Source organism: Eurytemora carolleeae, unplaced genomic scaffold, assembly GCF_000591075.1.
Source record: "Eurytemora carolleeae unplaced genomic scaffold, Eaff_2.0 scaffold80, whole genome shotgun sequence".
NCBI classification, from domain to species: Eukaryota; Metazoa; Arthropoda; class Copepoda; order Calanoida; family Temoridae; genus Eurytemora; species Eurytemora carolleeae.
Window position 1 is genome coordinate 215,079 of NW_019396141.1, and position 17,838 is coordinate 232,916.

At 32.1% G+C, this 17,838-nt stretch overlaps 2 protein-coding genes across 2 annotated transcripts in view; both read right to left on the reverse strand.

Annotated features, from left to right (window-relative positions):
- Positions 1 to 1,513: 1,513 nt before the first annotated feature.
- Positions 1,514 to 12,471, reverse strand: LOC111696192 (uncharacterized). The gene is made up of 8 exons (XM_023465740.1): positions 12,365 to 12,471; positions 9,822 to 9,909; positions 8,561 to 8,620; positions 8,051 to 8,183; positions 3,021 to 3,131; positions 2,409 to 2,441; positions 2,057 to 2,163; positions 1,514 to 1,605 (listed from the first exon to the last, which is right to left on the reverse strand). The coding sequence occupies exons 2-7, from the start codon at positions 9,906 to 9,908 to the stop codon at positions 2,072 to 2,074; spliced, it is 516 nt and encodes a 171-aa protein (XP_023321508.1). The 5' UTR covers position 9,909; positions 12,365 to 12,471; the 3' UTR covers positions 1,514 to 1,605; positions 2,057 to 2,071.
- Positions 12,472 to 15,184: 2,713 nt separating this feature from the next.
- The window catches only part of LOC111696182 (carbohydrate sulfotransferase 11), a 6,159-nt gene continuing 3,505 nt past the window's right edge, over positions 15,185 to 17,838 (reverse strand). The window contains exons 4-9 of the mRNA XM_023465733.1: positions 17,477 to 17,638; positions 17,098 to 17,187; positions 16,750 to 16,837; positions 16,599 to 16,621; positions 16,436 to 16,542; positions 15,185 to 15,856 (exon numbers count right to left, since the gene is read on the reverse strand). Of these exons, the coding sequence (XP_023321501.1) occupies positions 15,705 to 15,856; positions 16,436 to 16,542; positions 16,599 to 16,621; positions 16,750 to 16,837; positions 17,098 to 17,187; positions 17,477 to 17,638 (622 nt within the window). The 3' untranslated portion in view covers positions 15,185 to 15,704. The remainder of the gene's footprint in view (positions 15,857 to 16,435; positions 16,543 to 16,598; positions 16,622 to 16,749; positions 16,838 to 17,097; positions 17,188 to 17,476; positions 17,639 to 17,838) is intronic.

A 17,838-nucleotide genomic window follows, 5' to 3' on the forward strand; every position in this document is an offset into this window, starting at 1 on the left:
AAACCAGAACAAAATTTTTAAACGGGACGATTTCAAATTATTGAACCTATGACGAACGATCCTGCCGAAGATTATAGTTAACGAATTTGATCGTGAAATGGACGGTTTTGAATAAAACGAGAACGTGACCAGATCTACCCATAAGACAAAGTTTGGTTTGAAACCATAAACATTGGTTTGGATTATCGACTTGTAGCAAGTTTCAGAACCATAAATATGAAATTATTATTGTATAATAAAAAATATGATTTAAAAAAAAATAACTTTGGATTCTGTGAAACCATAAATTATAAGACTGATTTTTTGCATATGTAATAAAAAAATGAACTTTTTAGGAAATTTTTTTAAGAATCAGAACATTTGAGATTCAAGAATATGCAACTGTCCGTATCTCTTGAATTTTTAATTTAGTTAAACATATGCTGAAAATATTAATAATTACAAAAAAACGGGTTCGGCGGGAAAACATGCCGTTGTTTTAAGACATACAATTGAACAAATAAACAGACACAAAAAAGAGACGAATACTTTTATGTAATTTATATAGGTATTATGAAATTTCGATGAAAAATGCAACAATTTTCTCTCTAAACTAATTAAGAAGAACATTGCTTGTTATTTTAATGAAATAAACTAATTAACCTAGCAAAGATGGAAAAAGATATTTAGAAATGTTAAAAGATAGTTAGGTCTGTAGTCTTTAAAACTAATTGTTAACGCTAACAGATAAATGACCTTTTAAATTTTAAACAAAAAATAATTGTATATGAGGGGTCAGAGATAATGTCATTGCAAAAACGACTAAAAAATGTCTAATTTTTATTTTGTATTTAATGATAACGAAATATATTGTAGAAAATTAAGTAAGTAATTTCTACAAAAGTGAAGATTTCTTTCCTCACTTTGCTTATGAATTAATAAAACCTTGAATAACTTCTTAAACCTTAAAAATTGAAATGTATCACTAACAAGACAGTTTATTAAAACTAGAAATGGGAATCGTTTTTGTTAAAACGAGCGAAATGTTCGTGTCCGATGGTGTTTTTCAGTGAAATCATGAAACGATGAGCGAACGAACTGGATTGTTTAAGAGAGAAAACTATCGTTTTTTTAACGAACGAAAAAAAACGAAAGATTTTATTGAAGAAACAAATACTCTGAACAAACAAATTGTAAAAAATAAACGCTCCCATCTCTAAGTTGAACTACTTCTTGGATGTACTCCTGATGTACTCTCGGTCACATATGCAGAACTAGTTCACCTGTTCGTACATGTACCTAGATAAACTTTAAGCTTTACCCAAATCTGACCTCAAATCTTACAGAGTTAATTTTATGTAATTTTATGTTATATGTGCCAACATGTTGGTGATTTGATCAACTAGAAAGTGAGTTAATTTTATTAGAAATGAACCAAATAAAAAATAATATAAATTCAAAAGTAAAAGAAAATTTTTAACTATTCATAATACTCGAAGTTTGAATAATCTACGACTCTTGATTTAAACAAATATCTATTATAAAAAATTATGTATTTCGTTTTTAATTTTCATAAATTTATATTTCGATCTCGAAGCTCCAGGGTTTCTTCTTTCCACCAGGAACCTAAAATAAAAACATTTAGATAAAAGGCTGTGGTAAAGATTATTGAAAAGCTAAATTAAGCATTCAATAAATTTATACAGCGCTCAGACATTTAAAAACTGTGTTTATAGCAAACATAATATTTACGTAAATATTTTGGGCACTTAATTTACAAATGACTAAATAAGAAACTTACATCTATTCAACAATTTTAATAACACTTCCATACGCGGAGTAATGTAGGTGGACCCTTCTTTGACACTTTTTTGACTAGATCAGAGGCGCAACTAGGGGGGGGGGAGGTAAACACAAGAGTAAATGACGAAAATTACATTATTTGGAAGAATGAAGATTACAAATTCTAGGATTTTATTATAAAAGACAGTTTTCTTTTCATTAAAAAAAACGTCTCCCACCATGCCCAGTTTATAAATTACTCTAAATAAAATTAGAATTTCAATAACAATATTACCCTCTTATCTCCTGGTTAGATTAAAGTGCTGAGTCCAGCAAAGCCTGTATCTCTAATCCGTCTCCCTCCAATATATCCTGGAATCCTTATCCTGGTATCCACCATACCTACCATACAATATTTTTATCTTTAAAACAATCGTTAAAACACGCTCGTAATTATTTTTTTTTCTTTCGATTTTTGCCTATATTTTGTCGATATTTTGCCGATATTTTGCCTTATTTTTCCTAAATTTTGCCGATATTTTGTCGATATTTTGTATTCCTTAAGCACATGAATAAATTGAAAATAGAAATCGTATCTCTAACAATATAAATGAATTATTTTGTCTGTATGGTTTAAACAAAATTACCTATAAACTTTTCAGCTCTCGGCTCCGTCATTCCTGGTTACATAAAGAGAAAAATGTTTAAAATTTAAAAATAATGGAACCTTTCTTTACCTTAACATTTGCTATGATTTACAGTAAACTTCTTGGAGAGTGCACTTACTTGAGGTCACTTTATTTCACTCAAGTATAACAAGTATAAAAAATGTTACAAATACGTCTAACTAAATCAAGCACTGTATTGCTCTTGATAAAAAGACCAAATTATTGTTGAGACTAAAATCTTTTCGGTTCATCATTAATAAATCAAATTTAAATGTTAAATTTTTAAAAATTTAAGAATCCCAGTTCTCTGTTACTATAACCGGTTACCCAGTGCTCCAAGCATGATGTAAGCCGGAACATTATGTACTGTATATGCTTTCATTTGTACTGTCCAGTCTGGACTTCACAAGGTGTAAAGTCGACCCAGCACGTTTCATGCAACAAGTGTAGCCTGGCAATATCTATCTGATTAAAATTGGTTATAATTTGATCTCTCTTTTACTAAAACCGGTAAAAAATGGTTTAATTAAAATCTTATCTCTATGTTCCTATAAAAGGTATAAACTGGTATAAAATCTGATCTCTATGTTCCTATAACCGGTTTAGTAGATCTGAAGAGAGGGCAGCGGGTCAGCGTATTCCTGAAGCAGCAGGATTTCTCATGATAGTAAATAGGATCCAAGGGGACCAGGTACTCATGCCCTAAACAATACATAATGTAAACAACTTCATAATTCTATTATTATAATCCAACCCTCTTTTTCCATTTTTTGCCAATTTGCTGTTTCTTCAAAAATCAGGTATGTATATTACTCTTTTTAAAATAACATAACATAAAGAAATTTTGCTTAATAGGCCATATAGCATAAGCATAGAATCAGTTTTTCAAAAAATGATGACATAATTTGTATGAATAAAGCTGGGAACTTTTGCCTAATATCAAGACTAATTTAGTCTTTAGATTAATTTCTATAGATTAGAGATGCGCTCTTTAACTTTTGAAAAACCGGTTTTTAATTTTCCCGCATTTGTGGTGTAATATCAATTGGACTAATGATTGATTGAACGAACCTAAGTTTTGGATTAATGTTTCTTAAGACTAACGTCTTAGGACTATAGTCCTCAAATGTGATAAAATATGTTTTTAATAAGTTCATACAATCATGATTAAGTTCAAATTAATTAAATGCTCTAAAGCTGGCTTGTGAACAGCCGACTTATAGTTCAATCGGATATTAGTCCAACAATGTAGCATCACATCTGTATTTGTAATCAAACGTATATTTATTACATGTAGTATGAAATGTGATATCCAACAAGAGCGGATTAAAAAAATTTAAAGTTTCCACAGTGGATATTCAGATTAAGCGATCAGAGCTGAAAATTTAGAATGGGATATCCTTAATCCCGATCAGTTCATTAATCTGGAGATTAATAACAAGAGGATAACAAGCATTATTTAATCTCGAGATTAAGAATAAGAGTGGATCAAGCATTAATCTCAAAATCCAATTCTAAAGTTTTGAGCTCTTCATTAACAATCAGGCCTTTATGTTCCTGCCGTACTCCACAATTGCAGTCTTTAAGGTTTGTTTTCAGTATAGAAATATTTAAACCTAACTCAATGAATAATGTATGTGCTTGAATATACTTGACCTGGGATACTAGATATTTTTACAAGTATTTTACTTTCCTACTTAACCTGAGATAGAAAATATATTTGTTTTTCCATTTAGAAGAAAAATACGCAATTGTATGTCACTATGATGCATTTATATTAATATAAAGGATACAAATAATACAGTTGATACAGAAGACACAGAGGATATAGAGGATACAGAGGATACAGAGGATACAGAGGATACAGAGGATACAGAGGATACAAATGATATAGAGGATACAGAGGATACAGATGATACAGATTATACAGAGGATACAGAGGATACAGAGGATACAGAGGATACAGAGGATACAGAGGATACAGAGGATACAGATTATACAGAGGATACAGAGGATACACAGGATAAAGAACAGAGTATACAGAGGATACACATAATAAAGAGGATTTAGAGGATACAGAGGATACAGAGGAAACAGAGGATACAGAGGATACAGAGGATACACAGGATAAAGAACAGAGTATACAGAGGATACACATGATAAAGAGGATTTAGAGGATACAGAGGATACAGAGGATATAGAGGATACAGAGGATACAGAGGAAACAGAGGATACAGAGGATACACAGGATAAAGAACAGAGTATACAGAGGATACACATGATAAAGAGGATTTAGTGGATACAGAGGATACATTACATAGGATACAGAGGATACAGATATTAAAGAAGATATAGATGATACAGAGGGTATGAAATTAAATGAAAGGGCAAAGGATACAGTTGATGCAAGGCAATTAGTTAAAAGGACACAGGATACACTGGTGCAAAAATTTAAAACTGTTATGAGCTTTATTTAAAAATATTTAGCTGTTTGTTGAGTGAACAAATACAAAACAGAGTTTATCCTTTCAGGAAGAAACAAGGAAAATTTTAGCAAAATGTCCTGACAACTGAAAATAAACCTGGACNCGAGGAAAGCAAAGGGATGGGGGTGGGAGATTTAGATGCTAAAAGTTTTACTGACATGTAGGGTCAAACTGAAACTTGGTATGTTTTAAGAACAATTATCATTTCAAAATGTCTTGTATATGTAAATCAATATATTGTTTTGAAATATATCTAGCAAATAATTTCAAAATAATACTAATTCTAGCATATAAAAAGCAAGAACAAGAAGACCTAAAGATCAAATCTGATTGGATCTTTCAAGTCCTGTATAAACATATAACATGACTATAGAAATATTCTACCCTCAACAAAAAAAAGCTTCTCTCCTCTCGTTTCTCCCAACTTCCCCTCCTTTACCCCCTGCCCCACCCCCTTCTCTTATTTCTCCCCCCTTCCCGAAAGAATGCAAGTTTGTTTCTATCCATGACTGTGACTGAGTGTAGTCTAGTAAAAACTAAAATATCTGTTTTTTAATTTGAGTTAATCAGGGGAGCAGCAAGAGCGGCTATATCACCTAAAGAAGCTAGAGTAGCTAGAGCAGCTACAGCAGCTACAGCAGGTACAGCAGCTAGAGCGTCTAGATAAGCTAGAGGAGCCAAGGCAGCTAGAGCAGCTAGAGCAGTTACAGCAGCTAGAGCAGCTAGAGCAACTAGAGCCTGCTAGCTATAGCACTTATAGCAGCTAGAGCAGCTAGAACAGCAAGAACAGCTAGAACTGCTACAACAGCTAGAACAGCTGTTGCAGCTAGATTGGCTAGAGCAGCTAGAGCAGCCACAGAAAAATTAAAAAAAAAACCTTCTACCTGACTCATTAAGTGATAGTGTGGAAGACGATGCCTGGCCGCGTTAAAATAGTTCCACAAGATTCAACAGAATGAGATAGAACGGATACGGGGCATAGGACTGATAAATGATCTACAGTCTACACGTGTGATATCGATATTGACTCTAGTTCTGAACCCTCTAGTAATAAGTTATAAGAAATATATATACTGGAAGTTATTTATGCGTTTTTATTAGAGTCTGACTCACGTCCTCTATAATAGTTTACATACAGTTTATTTTCAGCAACAAACACTTTAAACTTTGCACTCTGCACTCTGCACTCTGTACGCTTCACTCTGTACTCTGCACGCTGCACGCTACAATATGCGCTCTACGCTCTACTCTCTACGATCTACGCTCTACACTCCAGACTCTATGCTCTACACTCTATATTCTACACTGTACACTCTTCACTTTACACTCTATATTCTACATTCTACTCCACACTCCACAATCCACACTCCACACTCCACACTCCTCACTCCACACTCCACACTTTACACTCTATACACTCTACACTCTATATTCTACACTCTACACTCTACACTACAATCTACAATCTACAATCTACACTTTTTACATTGTGCGCTTTATGGTATTGTTAAACTATTGTCTAGTTAAAACAAAAGCATCATTATGCTTACTTTAGTTAAATGTGTCGGACTCACGTAAATATATATATATATATATATATTTTGACACAATTTAGGTCGGTTCTCTTCTGCTATGTATAATTATACTTGACTGGATAAATTGTCCACATTCCTGTTTTAGAACAGTTTTATATTCTAAATCATAAATCTCAACATGTATTATCCTAGATACCTTTGTTTAGTTTAGAAATATTTTGTCCTGTCTAGATATAATATCCTAGATACATACAGGGTGTCCCACGAAACATGACAGTTGGTGAATAGTTTTGAATGTCTTCTTCCATAGGCTGTATTCGATATTACAATTGTTTTGCAGTTTATATAGCTAAAAAAATTTTTACTTAAATATATTTTACTTATAAATCAATTTTACTATAATATGGGTGCCATACAATATTTATTATTATTCTCTTTGGCAACAAACAACTTGACATATTCTGGAAGAAGACATTTTAAACTATTTCAGCAACTGTCATGTTTCGTGGGACACCCTGTACCTGCTGATAGCTTAGCACTATAGTGTCGTGTCTAGAGTATTCTAATATCCTAGATACCTGGGGATGGTTTAGAACTATAGCGTCCTGTCTAGAGTATTCTAATATCCTAGATACCTGCGGATAGTTTAGAACTATAGTGTCCTGTCTAAAGTATTATAATATCCTAGATACCTGCGGATAGTTTAGAACTATAGTGTCCTGTCTAGAGTATTCTAACATCCTAGATACCTATGTTTAGTTTAGAAATATTGTGTCCTGTCTAGAGTATTATAATATCCTAGATACCTGCGGATAGCTTAGCACTTTAGTGTCCTGTCTAGAGTATTATAATATCCTAGATACCTGCGGATAGTTTAGAACTTGTGTCCTGTCTAGAATATTATAATATCCTAGATACCTGCGGATAGTTTAGAACTTGTGTCCTGTCTAGAGTATTATAATATCCTAGATACCTGGGGATAGTTTAGAACTAGAGTCCTGTCTAGAGTATTCTAATATCCTAGATACCTGCGGATAGTTTAGAACTAGAGTCCTGTCTAGAGTATTCAAATATCCTAGATACCTGGGGATAGTTTAGAACTAGTGTCCTGTCTAGAGTATTCTAATATCCTAGATACCTGCGGATAGTTTAGAACTAGAGTCCTGTCTAGAGTATTCAAATATCCTAGATACCTGGGGATAGTTTAGAACTAGAGTCCTGTCTAGAGTATTCAAATATCCTAGATACCTACGGATAGTTTAGAACTAGTGTCCTGTCTAGAGTATTATAATATCCTAGATACCTGCGGATAGTTTAGAACTATAGTGTCCTGTCTAGAGTGTAATAATATCCTAGATACCTCGGGATATTTTAGAACTTGTGTCCTGTCTAGAGTATTCAAATATCCTTGATCACGGTGGACTAGGGTATTTCTATTTAAACCGGACCAACTCCTTGTACAGGCCTTAGTGACGCTCGCTTTGTACCATGTTGGGTCGGGTTAAACTTTGATGGCGTGGCCAGACTTTTTACAGTACCAGGCCTATCATATATGGCCTATTTAACCTACCCCACCTGCTTAGTTTAGTGTGTGTGATACCTGCGGATAATTTAGAAGCACTGACCCCTGAACAAGGTTCCATCCTTGGTTCTGTCCTAGCTCGTCTTTTCATCAAATTATAGTTTTCATAACTATCAAGCATATCAGCTCTGCACTGCTTATGACCGGGGATCTAAAGAATTATAATCACATAACACTTTGAACACAAAAAATGATGATTAGGGTTTTTGACCCTTTAAAAAGTGTTAAAGGTTGATTTGAGCAGCATCATTTTTAAATAAGGAAGAGGTCTTAATATCAGAATTTGGTTGGTGTTTGAATTTAATGTTCTGAATGATCTAAAATTTGTCATCATTGCATTTTAAAAACTTTACGATCACGTTTTTTGAAGAAGATAAAAATCAAGGAGTCAGGATTTTAGACAAAATTTAGTTTTATAAGTTGCTTGACTTCTTTTAAAACAATATTTATGTCTATGTTTATGTTTATGTTTATGTTTATGTTTATGTTTATGTTTATGTTTATGTTCATGTTTATGTTTATGTTTACCTCTCGTTCCATAGTTTTCCGAGCATTATATCGGCCGCCAACAGGAATTTCACATTCTCGCTAAAAATAAGAATCATTTATATGTACTTTCAAGCACGCAATTGTTGATCAATAAAGACACATACAAAATATTTTGCACGACTTGTCATGGAGAAATCTCAAATGCAAATTGCACAAAAGACATCTGGAAAGCATTGGAATTTTTGCAGCTCGTTTGTCACTTTTTTAGTTTGCAGATGCACTTACTTTTTACTTATGCTAATATAGTTAGTAAGTAAGTAAGTAAGTAATTATTTATTTATGAAAAATAACAAAAACATACAAAATAATGTGTTTACGGAGAAAATATTTGAAAACCTCCAATAATAGAGGTTGTGGCCATTTCTAAAAAAATAAAAAAAAATATAAATAATAGGAAAAGGAAAGTTAAATATTTATGGTTTACATTATATTTGATATAAACTAGTGGTGGATTGTTAGTATTTTTCGACGATGAACTACAACTTTTAGAAATAAAAATGATAGATTTATTTTTTGAAATGTTTAAAAAATATTGAAGTGTACGAAATAGTTTTAAAGAGATTATACACCTATTTGTTAATATATTCCCTAATTTGTGCAAGATTTATGAAAACTATAAATTACTTTACTTAGATAACCAAAAAACTCGAGATTTTAAAAGCTTCAACCCGAGTAAAACCCAGTCTTTGCTTCTGCTTAGATCCAAGAAAAGCTCAAGTCAAGACCCGGGTTTTGGATGGCCTTGAGTTAAGTAAAAACCAACCATCTTGGGGTTTTCTCTCATTAAGGCTCGAGTCTTCAGCACCTGATGATCGTGAATTGCGTAAAATCTTTACATTTAAAATCTCGGGAATTATTAGTGCTGTCAAATTTTATTAAATATATAAGATAAACATACTACGAAAATAACGTATCTACAAAAAGTATGTATTTTCGAAATTTACATCTCCTTGTCACAGCTGATCTGACGGCATTCTGCCTGCTACAGAGAGAAAGCTTGCTTAACAGTCTCTCATTGGTCGAATCAGAACCAATCCTGACTTGGGTTCAATCTAAGCCCGAGTTGGGTTTTACTTGGGTTTAAACTTTTAAAATCTCATCTCTGGGAAAATGAGATAAGTATGTATATTGGCCCTTGGAATATCTATAAACTGTCAAACAGGCTTTATTCCAAAACTTTTCTGAATATTTTCAAATATTTAAACTTCTTTTAAATGTACGTTTTAGATGGCTTTTTTACCTTAACTTTAACAGCTCTGCTGATATACTTCATGGCCGTTTTGCTTGGAATTTGAAAAGGGACCCCTCCCCACATTAAATCAGACATCCTACAAATATTTTCTTTTCTTTTCTTATGTACAAATTGTACACTAAACTGAACACTGTACACTGTACACTGTACAAAATATACAATGTGACAATACACAATACATGATATACAAAACACAAAACATAATACACAATACACAATACACAATACACAATACACAATACAAAGTACACAATACACAATACACAATACACAATACACAATACACAATACACAATACACAATACACAATACACAATACACCATACACAATACACAAAACACAATACACAATACATAATACACAATACACAATACACAATACACAATACACAATACATAAAACACAATATACAATACACAATACACAATACACAATACACAATACACAATACACAATACGTAATACCTAATACACAATACACAATACACAATACACCATACACAATACACAATACACAATACATAATACACAATACACAATACACAATACACAATACACCATACACAATACACAATAAACAATAACAATACATAATACACAATACACAATACACAATACACAATACATAATACACAATTTACACTGTACACTGTACACTGTACACTGTACAGTGTACACGTTACTCTCGTTATTCTAATAAATCAAGAATTTGAAAATAACTATCAATTTGTCCACTTGAATTCTTTATTGTGATGGCCGTGCAGAAAGCCAATTTCACACCTTTTTGCACAATTTGTTTTTGTGCAAACATTCCAAGGTTACCTGACCACATTCCGATAGGGATATTTACCCTTTGTTTCCCATGATGGCATCATTCTGCAGTATGCTTAAATACATCTTTAGAATTGTCTTTTTTCATTGCTGATAATAAAGTTCAACTAGGTTGAAATAACGCTTCGCGCTCATGTGCGGACTAAAGTATAACTTTAACTGGTTTATTTTTCTGCGAGCTATTTTATATTTACTAATAAAATATTGTTTCAACCATTTCACCGTCTGATATACAGGGTTATCCACTAAGTATTAGACTTCAGAGACGACTGTAGTGAATTTATACTGTCTGTTTCTTTATATTCATGATTCCTACAACTGTACACTTTTTACTATCCTTGCCAAATCATTTAATAAGCCATTAAAATACACAGTGAGACTCATAATACGGTGAAATAGGAAGACGACCGTTGGACTCAAGCTCTATGAATAGTCTAATGAAAAAAAATCACAACAATTGTGCAATGTACACATGGACCCACAAGATGGTTTTCAAATTAACTGTTAAAGGAATTGAGTCTTTGGAACAAAATCAAATGTTTAAACCCCAATATCTCTAGAACCCGATGTTGTAAACCTTTGATATTTCAAACTCAGATTACTTGATCTAACAGACTTCATAGTTTGAAATATCTAAGGTCTACAACATTAGGTTCCAAAGATATAGAGATTAGAAAATCAGAGTTTGTGGCAAAGACTCAATTCCTTTTCTCTGCAACAAAATCAACTGGCGTCTTCCTACTCCACTGTATATTGAAATAAAACAAGACGAATTTTCTGAATATTCGCATAACTGTTAACACATTTTTAGCTTTTTATGAGGAACTTGCCCTCTGCACCCAGGCTTAAATAAACCTTCAGGTCAGGCAAACACATTTTTAGGAAAGAGAATGTTTACAGATTTCCCCATGGTATTCAAAATTATTGAACTGATACAAAATCAAATTCTTTGTTTAATAGATACATATTACCCAAAGTGATTAAATACTAAAGTGGGCCAAACTCATAGTTGGATGACGACATTTTATGTCCCAATTATTTAAAAATAATATATATGTATATATATAAATTGGTCAGTATACGGAGTGCACAGAAACTGGACAAAAGTGGGCCAAACTCATAGTTGGATGACGACATTTTATGTCCCAATTATTTAAAAATAATATATATATAAATATATATATATATATAAATTGGTCTGTACGGAATGCACAGTATACAACAAAAACTGGACTCCCTTTGTTTACAAACACAGACTTAGAATTTTATTTAACTTACATATATATTAACGTAAATTAAGATTTCAGAAGTGAATTGATTAAGCGACTATATAGTATTTACATATAAACTACGTACAAACATACAAATTTTTTTATTTTATTTGTAATACTTTTAGATTCAAGCCAAGCCAAGTGTTTGATGTAAAATGATCAAATTATCATAATTATGGATCTGTTCTTAATTTTATGTATGCAATGACCAGAATGTCTAATAATGTTAAAAAAATCACTAAATATATTTTTAACGCAATCCATGTTTTAGTGAATATTGGTTATAGCAAATTTAAAAAATCCGCCAAAAATTGTTTTGCTTCAAATCCAATAAACTTCAAAGAGAAATTGATTTCAAAAAGACGAAAACAAAAAACAATGGAGAGGCGAAAAGCGCCTTATAGTTAATTTTAAACATTACAATTTACCTGTCGACTGTGTTGACCTTCTCGACCCAGAGTCTAGACAAGACTAATCTTTCTCCTAGCTTTCTATATCTCTATCTATCCTTGTCTACCCTTCTCTCCCACTGTCTGTATTCTCTGGAATGTTTGTAAAATTGTTAAAGAGTTAATGAAGTTAACAGTTAACCTTGTAGTAAGGGTTTCTTTATCTAAGTTATTTCACCCTGAACAGATAATAAAGTATATTGGACGGCACTGAAAAATACTAAAATTTTTGGCAACCTGATGGAGTCAACCTTTGATATTTTAAACTTTTTTTTTACTACAATGAGAACCAGAAAACTCGAGGTAAGAACATAATATATACATCAATTATGAAGTATAAACAGACTAATTTCATTTAATAAATGATTTAATAAGTTACTACAGTGATAACCAGAAAACTTTGGAATAGGAAGACGACTATTAGACAGAAGTTTAATAAACTTGAGAAACAGCAATTGTGCAGTTTAAACAGATCCATTTCATGTTTCATGATGGATATTAAAGGTTACTAGTAAACTGTTCGTTTTGTAACAATATCAAATACGCCTAATTATTGCTTTATTGTCGTCTTCCTATTTTACAGTTTTCTGGTTATCACTGTAGTTTGAAATAAGCAAGGTCACGACATCGGTTTTCTTAAATATAGAATTTGACAAAAGTGTTTTTTTTAAACTATACTATAAAAATCACTGTCCCCTGGACCCCTACATTAAAATACGAGATTGAAGTGTGTCACATTAGAAACCTGGTCTTCTTTATACATTGACGTTACATTTTCACATTAATAAAAAAAGTCAGACCCCCTGATGAAATAATCGAGTTGGGACTCTTTTCCTAGCCGACAGAATACAAATTGGTTAAAAATATTTCATTTTTATTTCAGTAAATTCACAGCAAAAGCAGACATTAAATATTTGATAAAATCTCCAAATATGAACTAAACAAAATACATTATTTGTCATATTCGATATTTTTGTGACAAAAGTATATTTTAAGTTAGTTTATCAATTAGTGAATACAATTAGGGCATAGCGTAAGGAAAAAGCAAAATGAGCTAAAAATGAGAATTAAGTTACTATTTTCCTCGGTTTTGTGTTAAATATTTTTTCCAACTAGAATTTTTTAATAATGTTTAATTTAAAAATAAAAGAATCAAAGTATCTTGGTTACATGAAAAAATTCAAAATGAAAATAATCGTATAATCACAATTTCTCTTGCGAAAAAACTAAGCGATTTGACTAAAACATGCTTTTACCAAATGGTTAAAATGGGCCAAATATGTTACATTTAAATTAATTGAGTGTGATGAAATATATTTAGGAAAAACTTTATCCTTAAAAATTTTAAGTTTTTCAACTTTTATTTTAAAATTTTAACTTTTTTTCTTGGAAGTATCCTTTATTATTTTCCTTGTTCTGGAAGTATTCTGGGCATAGAGAATAGAATATATATTAGACGGGAATTTACTAGAAAAAAGTGTAAAATGGCCATTTTGTTGTACTGTTTCCATACTGCAGAGCCGAAATTTAAAAGAGTATCGTTGAACGAAACTCTCGAGTTTCCTTTATGGGGTCTAAGCATTATTGTAGATTTTGATTTAAAAGATTTAAAAAGTGGAGAATATGAAGAAAATAAATAAAATGATATTTCACAACAAAAAATATTGATATCCACAAAACTGCCTAACCCCATTCGCGAAACCCGGGTTTTAAAACTGGTTTTCATTACGATACCCTGTTTTAAGTTTTGGGCTCAGGTGTACTTCACATATTTATGCTAAATAACCTTTTGGGCCCTGGAACATCAATTTATAGAAAATCTAAAATTAATATTAAAAGAAACCCAAATTATGATATAAATTATGATGGTTTCATAATTGACCAATGATCATTTCACATAGACTCTATGCCTTTCACTTTACAAACGATGATTTTCCGTTATAACAGTTTAAAAAATTCGAAATTGAAATGAATAGTCAAGGGAACATACTGTATTAATGTACTCTACTGCATATAATTTGTGAACATTTACATGATTTGTACACTTTGAACTCCCTTTTAGGGTAAAAAGGGACTGAAAAAATTCATACCGAGAGATTCTTTAAATTCTTCTCTAATTTATATTCTATTCTCTATGATTCTGGGTTTGTTTAAGACTTACTGTCCATTTTTTTGGTAGTTTATTGCGACACCGGGTATAGTACGTGTTTACAGGTTGTCCCATTAAAAATGAGAATTAAATATTTACTTAATGTTTCAGATATTTGCAAGTTAACGCAAGTGTTTTAAGGCAGAAATTTCTAAAATGTTGTCCGTTTACTATTTATTTCAAATCGGACAAAATGTATTTTTTTTTACTGCAGACTAAGCTTTTGCAAATTATTGATTTAATATTATTTAGTACATTAACAAATGAAGCAAATATAAGATAAGATTTTAAAGTAACACTAGATTCTCTTTTTTATTGAATAAGATTTACCACTATCACATGGTAACACACTATGCAGTTATACATTAATTACAAGACATATTACAACTAGCGGTAGCTACAAATATGTTTGTGTACTGCAGTGTGTACATTCCTCCCGCAAACCGCAGTACTCTTCGGGTAAAAAAACAAACATATTTTTGATTAAATATCATGCAGTGGTCGGCGATCACATAAATACAATGAAGACGATTTTATATTGATAATATTTTGATCTCTAACACTAACAAGCATTTTTCAAATTACAAGTTTACAAGTAAACAAAAAGAAGCTTTTATTTGACAACTTCTCTTTGTTTAAATGTTTCTGCTGTTTGAAAGCTTCGTAGAAATCAAAATTTAACTAGAAAGTCGTCTTTATTGTGTTGATATATACGACGACGACGCCTGAACGTAAATCTATTTAACACTGCACCTTTAATGGGATTGCTTACAGAATTTGGGTAATGTAAAAATGTAAAAACATCTCACACTTTAGTGAACAGTCCCTTTTTAATGACAAGCACTGAACTGACAATATACTAAAAGCTTAGTTTTAAAGCAAATAGCATTATTATAAAATCTTTTTTTGAAAAGTTTCTTTTTAACAGCGTTAAAAAAAAGCAGGTGGCAGCAGAATATTCAATTGCGTTTTGATTTTTAAAAGCTGAAGCTAAAATGTAAAAATTTAAAAGTAACTTCCACGTTTGATAAGCATCCGGTATTTGTTATATTTTTCAATTTTTAGTTGCTTATACGTATTTTCTGGCATTCTACGTACGTGTACATGTACATTTTAGAAACGGTTCCTAGCTTTAGTGTAAATGGAGAAATTGGTAAAAACTCTGAAGGTTTATGGTTCTTGAATAGCTATATCAAAGTATGGTTCTGGACTGTATCCGTATAGTTCAAAGTCTAGTTGGTATTTAATGAAAAGTGCTCCTATCTCTGCTAGGGTTAACTGACTGAAGTATTCAAGCATTATGTCCGAACTCCCTCCGGTACCTAGACACAATTAGAATTAGGTTTTTATTCTGAAAGGGAGTGTCTGGCTAGACATGGTAGTTGAGCTGAGAGTGCGCAGTATTGCAGAGGAATATTTTAGCAAGCATTTGAGACCTAGGAGACGTGTGTACGGTATATAATTTCTAAGTAAGACCACAAAATCTATCTTTAAAATCCTCTTGGCGCTCGCCCCCAGACAGGTTGTGGTTCGGCACAATACTGCACTTTCAGCTCAACTAGCACATCTAGCCAGACACTCTCTTTTAATAACTACAGGGATGTTTTGAAAACTGATGAAAAGGAAGACGCCAAGAAGACTTAAATTATGATTTAACTATTTCAATGAACATAATAAATACACAGTAGTAGTACATGTCCACAGACTCATTTAAATTTTGTTGAATATCTCAAGATACAACTTTTTGATTTACAACAACGTCAAATACACAAAAGATTGATTAAATGGCGTCTTCCTATTCCACATTTTAGGGTCTATTAATACTGTACAATTGCTCTGGCTCGTGTTCACTGGACTATTTAAAGTCATAACTATTTTAACAATTCTGAAAGGCTTTGGACCTGTCCTATGCTTCCACTCGACCTCTAGTTGAGTATCTAGTCCTGCCTCCTCCAGGATATACTGGGTATCCTCGGCGAACGTTTCCATCTTAGCTATCACATTGTACCTGGAGATAGGGAGGTAGGTAGATAGGTAGACAGATGGGTAAGTAAATAGGTCGACAGGTAGACAGGTAGGCAGGTAGACTTGTATACGGTAGACAGGTAGACAGGTAGACAGGTAGACAGGTAGACAGGTAGACAGGTAGACAGGTAGACAGGTAAATTCAGTTTTATTCTTTTAATCTCATAAATCTCACAATCAATTTAAATACCTTAGTTGGAGGAGTATTTATGATATAGGTGACGAATTCTCTCCAGGTTGGTTCGGAAACCCCGGTCAAATTTCGGTCAGATTTGTCCCTAAAAAGATTTGCTATATTATTTCATGTGAGTTAATATCGAAGACTAAAAAACGGTTTTGTGGTGCTTTGATATTAAAACATTAAATTAATTTTCCTTTAGTCTTTACCTAACTTCTAAATAGGACATTTATTTGTCTGCATTTTAAAAGGAAGATTGTGACCAAAAACCAGTCTACGTAATTTCACATAACTAGCAACGAGTTTGACACATCATGTTTAACACTTTAGACATTGAAAAAGTTGAAATCCAATATAAACCTGTACTCTGCAACAATATGGCGACCATACATAGTGTAATAGTATCCATCCCGGGCAGCCAGGTCACGTGATAAATCTTCCAGTTTATCCCTTTACAATAGAATATGGATGAATATGGATGATTATGGATGAATATGGATGAACATGGGTGATTATGGATGAATATGGATGACTATGGATGAATATGGATGAATATGGATGAATATGGATGAATATGGATGAATATGGATGAATATGGATGAATATGGATGAATATGATTGAATATGAATGAATATGAATGAATATGGATGAATATGGATGAATATGAATGAATATGAATGAATATGGATGAATATGAGTGAATATGGATGAATATGGATGAATATTAAAGCAGTGTACCTGTAAGCTGAAAGTAATCTCTCGAATGGATGTCTGACAACCATAAATTTAAAAGTATCCTTCAAATCCTTGTTCTTGTCTAGTTTAGGGAAGTAATCTCTAAAAAATAAAAATAAATATTTGAAAATTTGTTTAATGCAAAGAGAACGAATTGTTTCTGTCCTATAAAAAGGGCTTGATAATAGAACATTTTTATGAAACGTTTTCTTTTATGACATTTTAAGTTTTCCTGGGGTTGGATACGGATTTACAAAAATTTTCTAGATCTTAACCATAGAGAATAGAATATATATTAGAGGGGAATTTAAAGAATCTCTCGGTATGAATTTTTTCAGTCCCTTTCAACCCTAAAAGGGAGTTCA

Coding starts and splice junctions, on each gene's coding strand:
- LOC111696192 (XM_023465740.1), bottom strand. CDS start 9,908: ATGTCTGATTTAATGTGGGGAGGGGTCCCTTTTCAAATTCCAAGCAAA. Junction 8,184..8,560: donor GGAAAACTATGGAACGAGAG/GTAAACATAAAC, acceptor ATAATTCTTTAG/ATCCCCGGTCATAAGCAGTG. Junction 2,164..2,408: donor GAGAGCTGAAAAGTTTATAG/GTAATTTTGTTT, acceptor ATTGTATGGTAG/GTATGGTGGATACCAGGATA.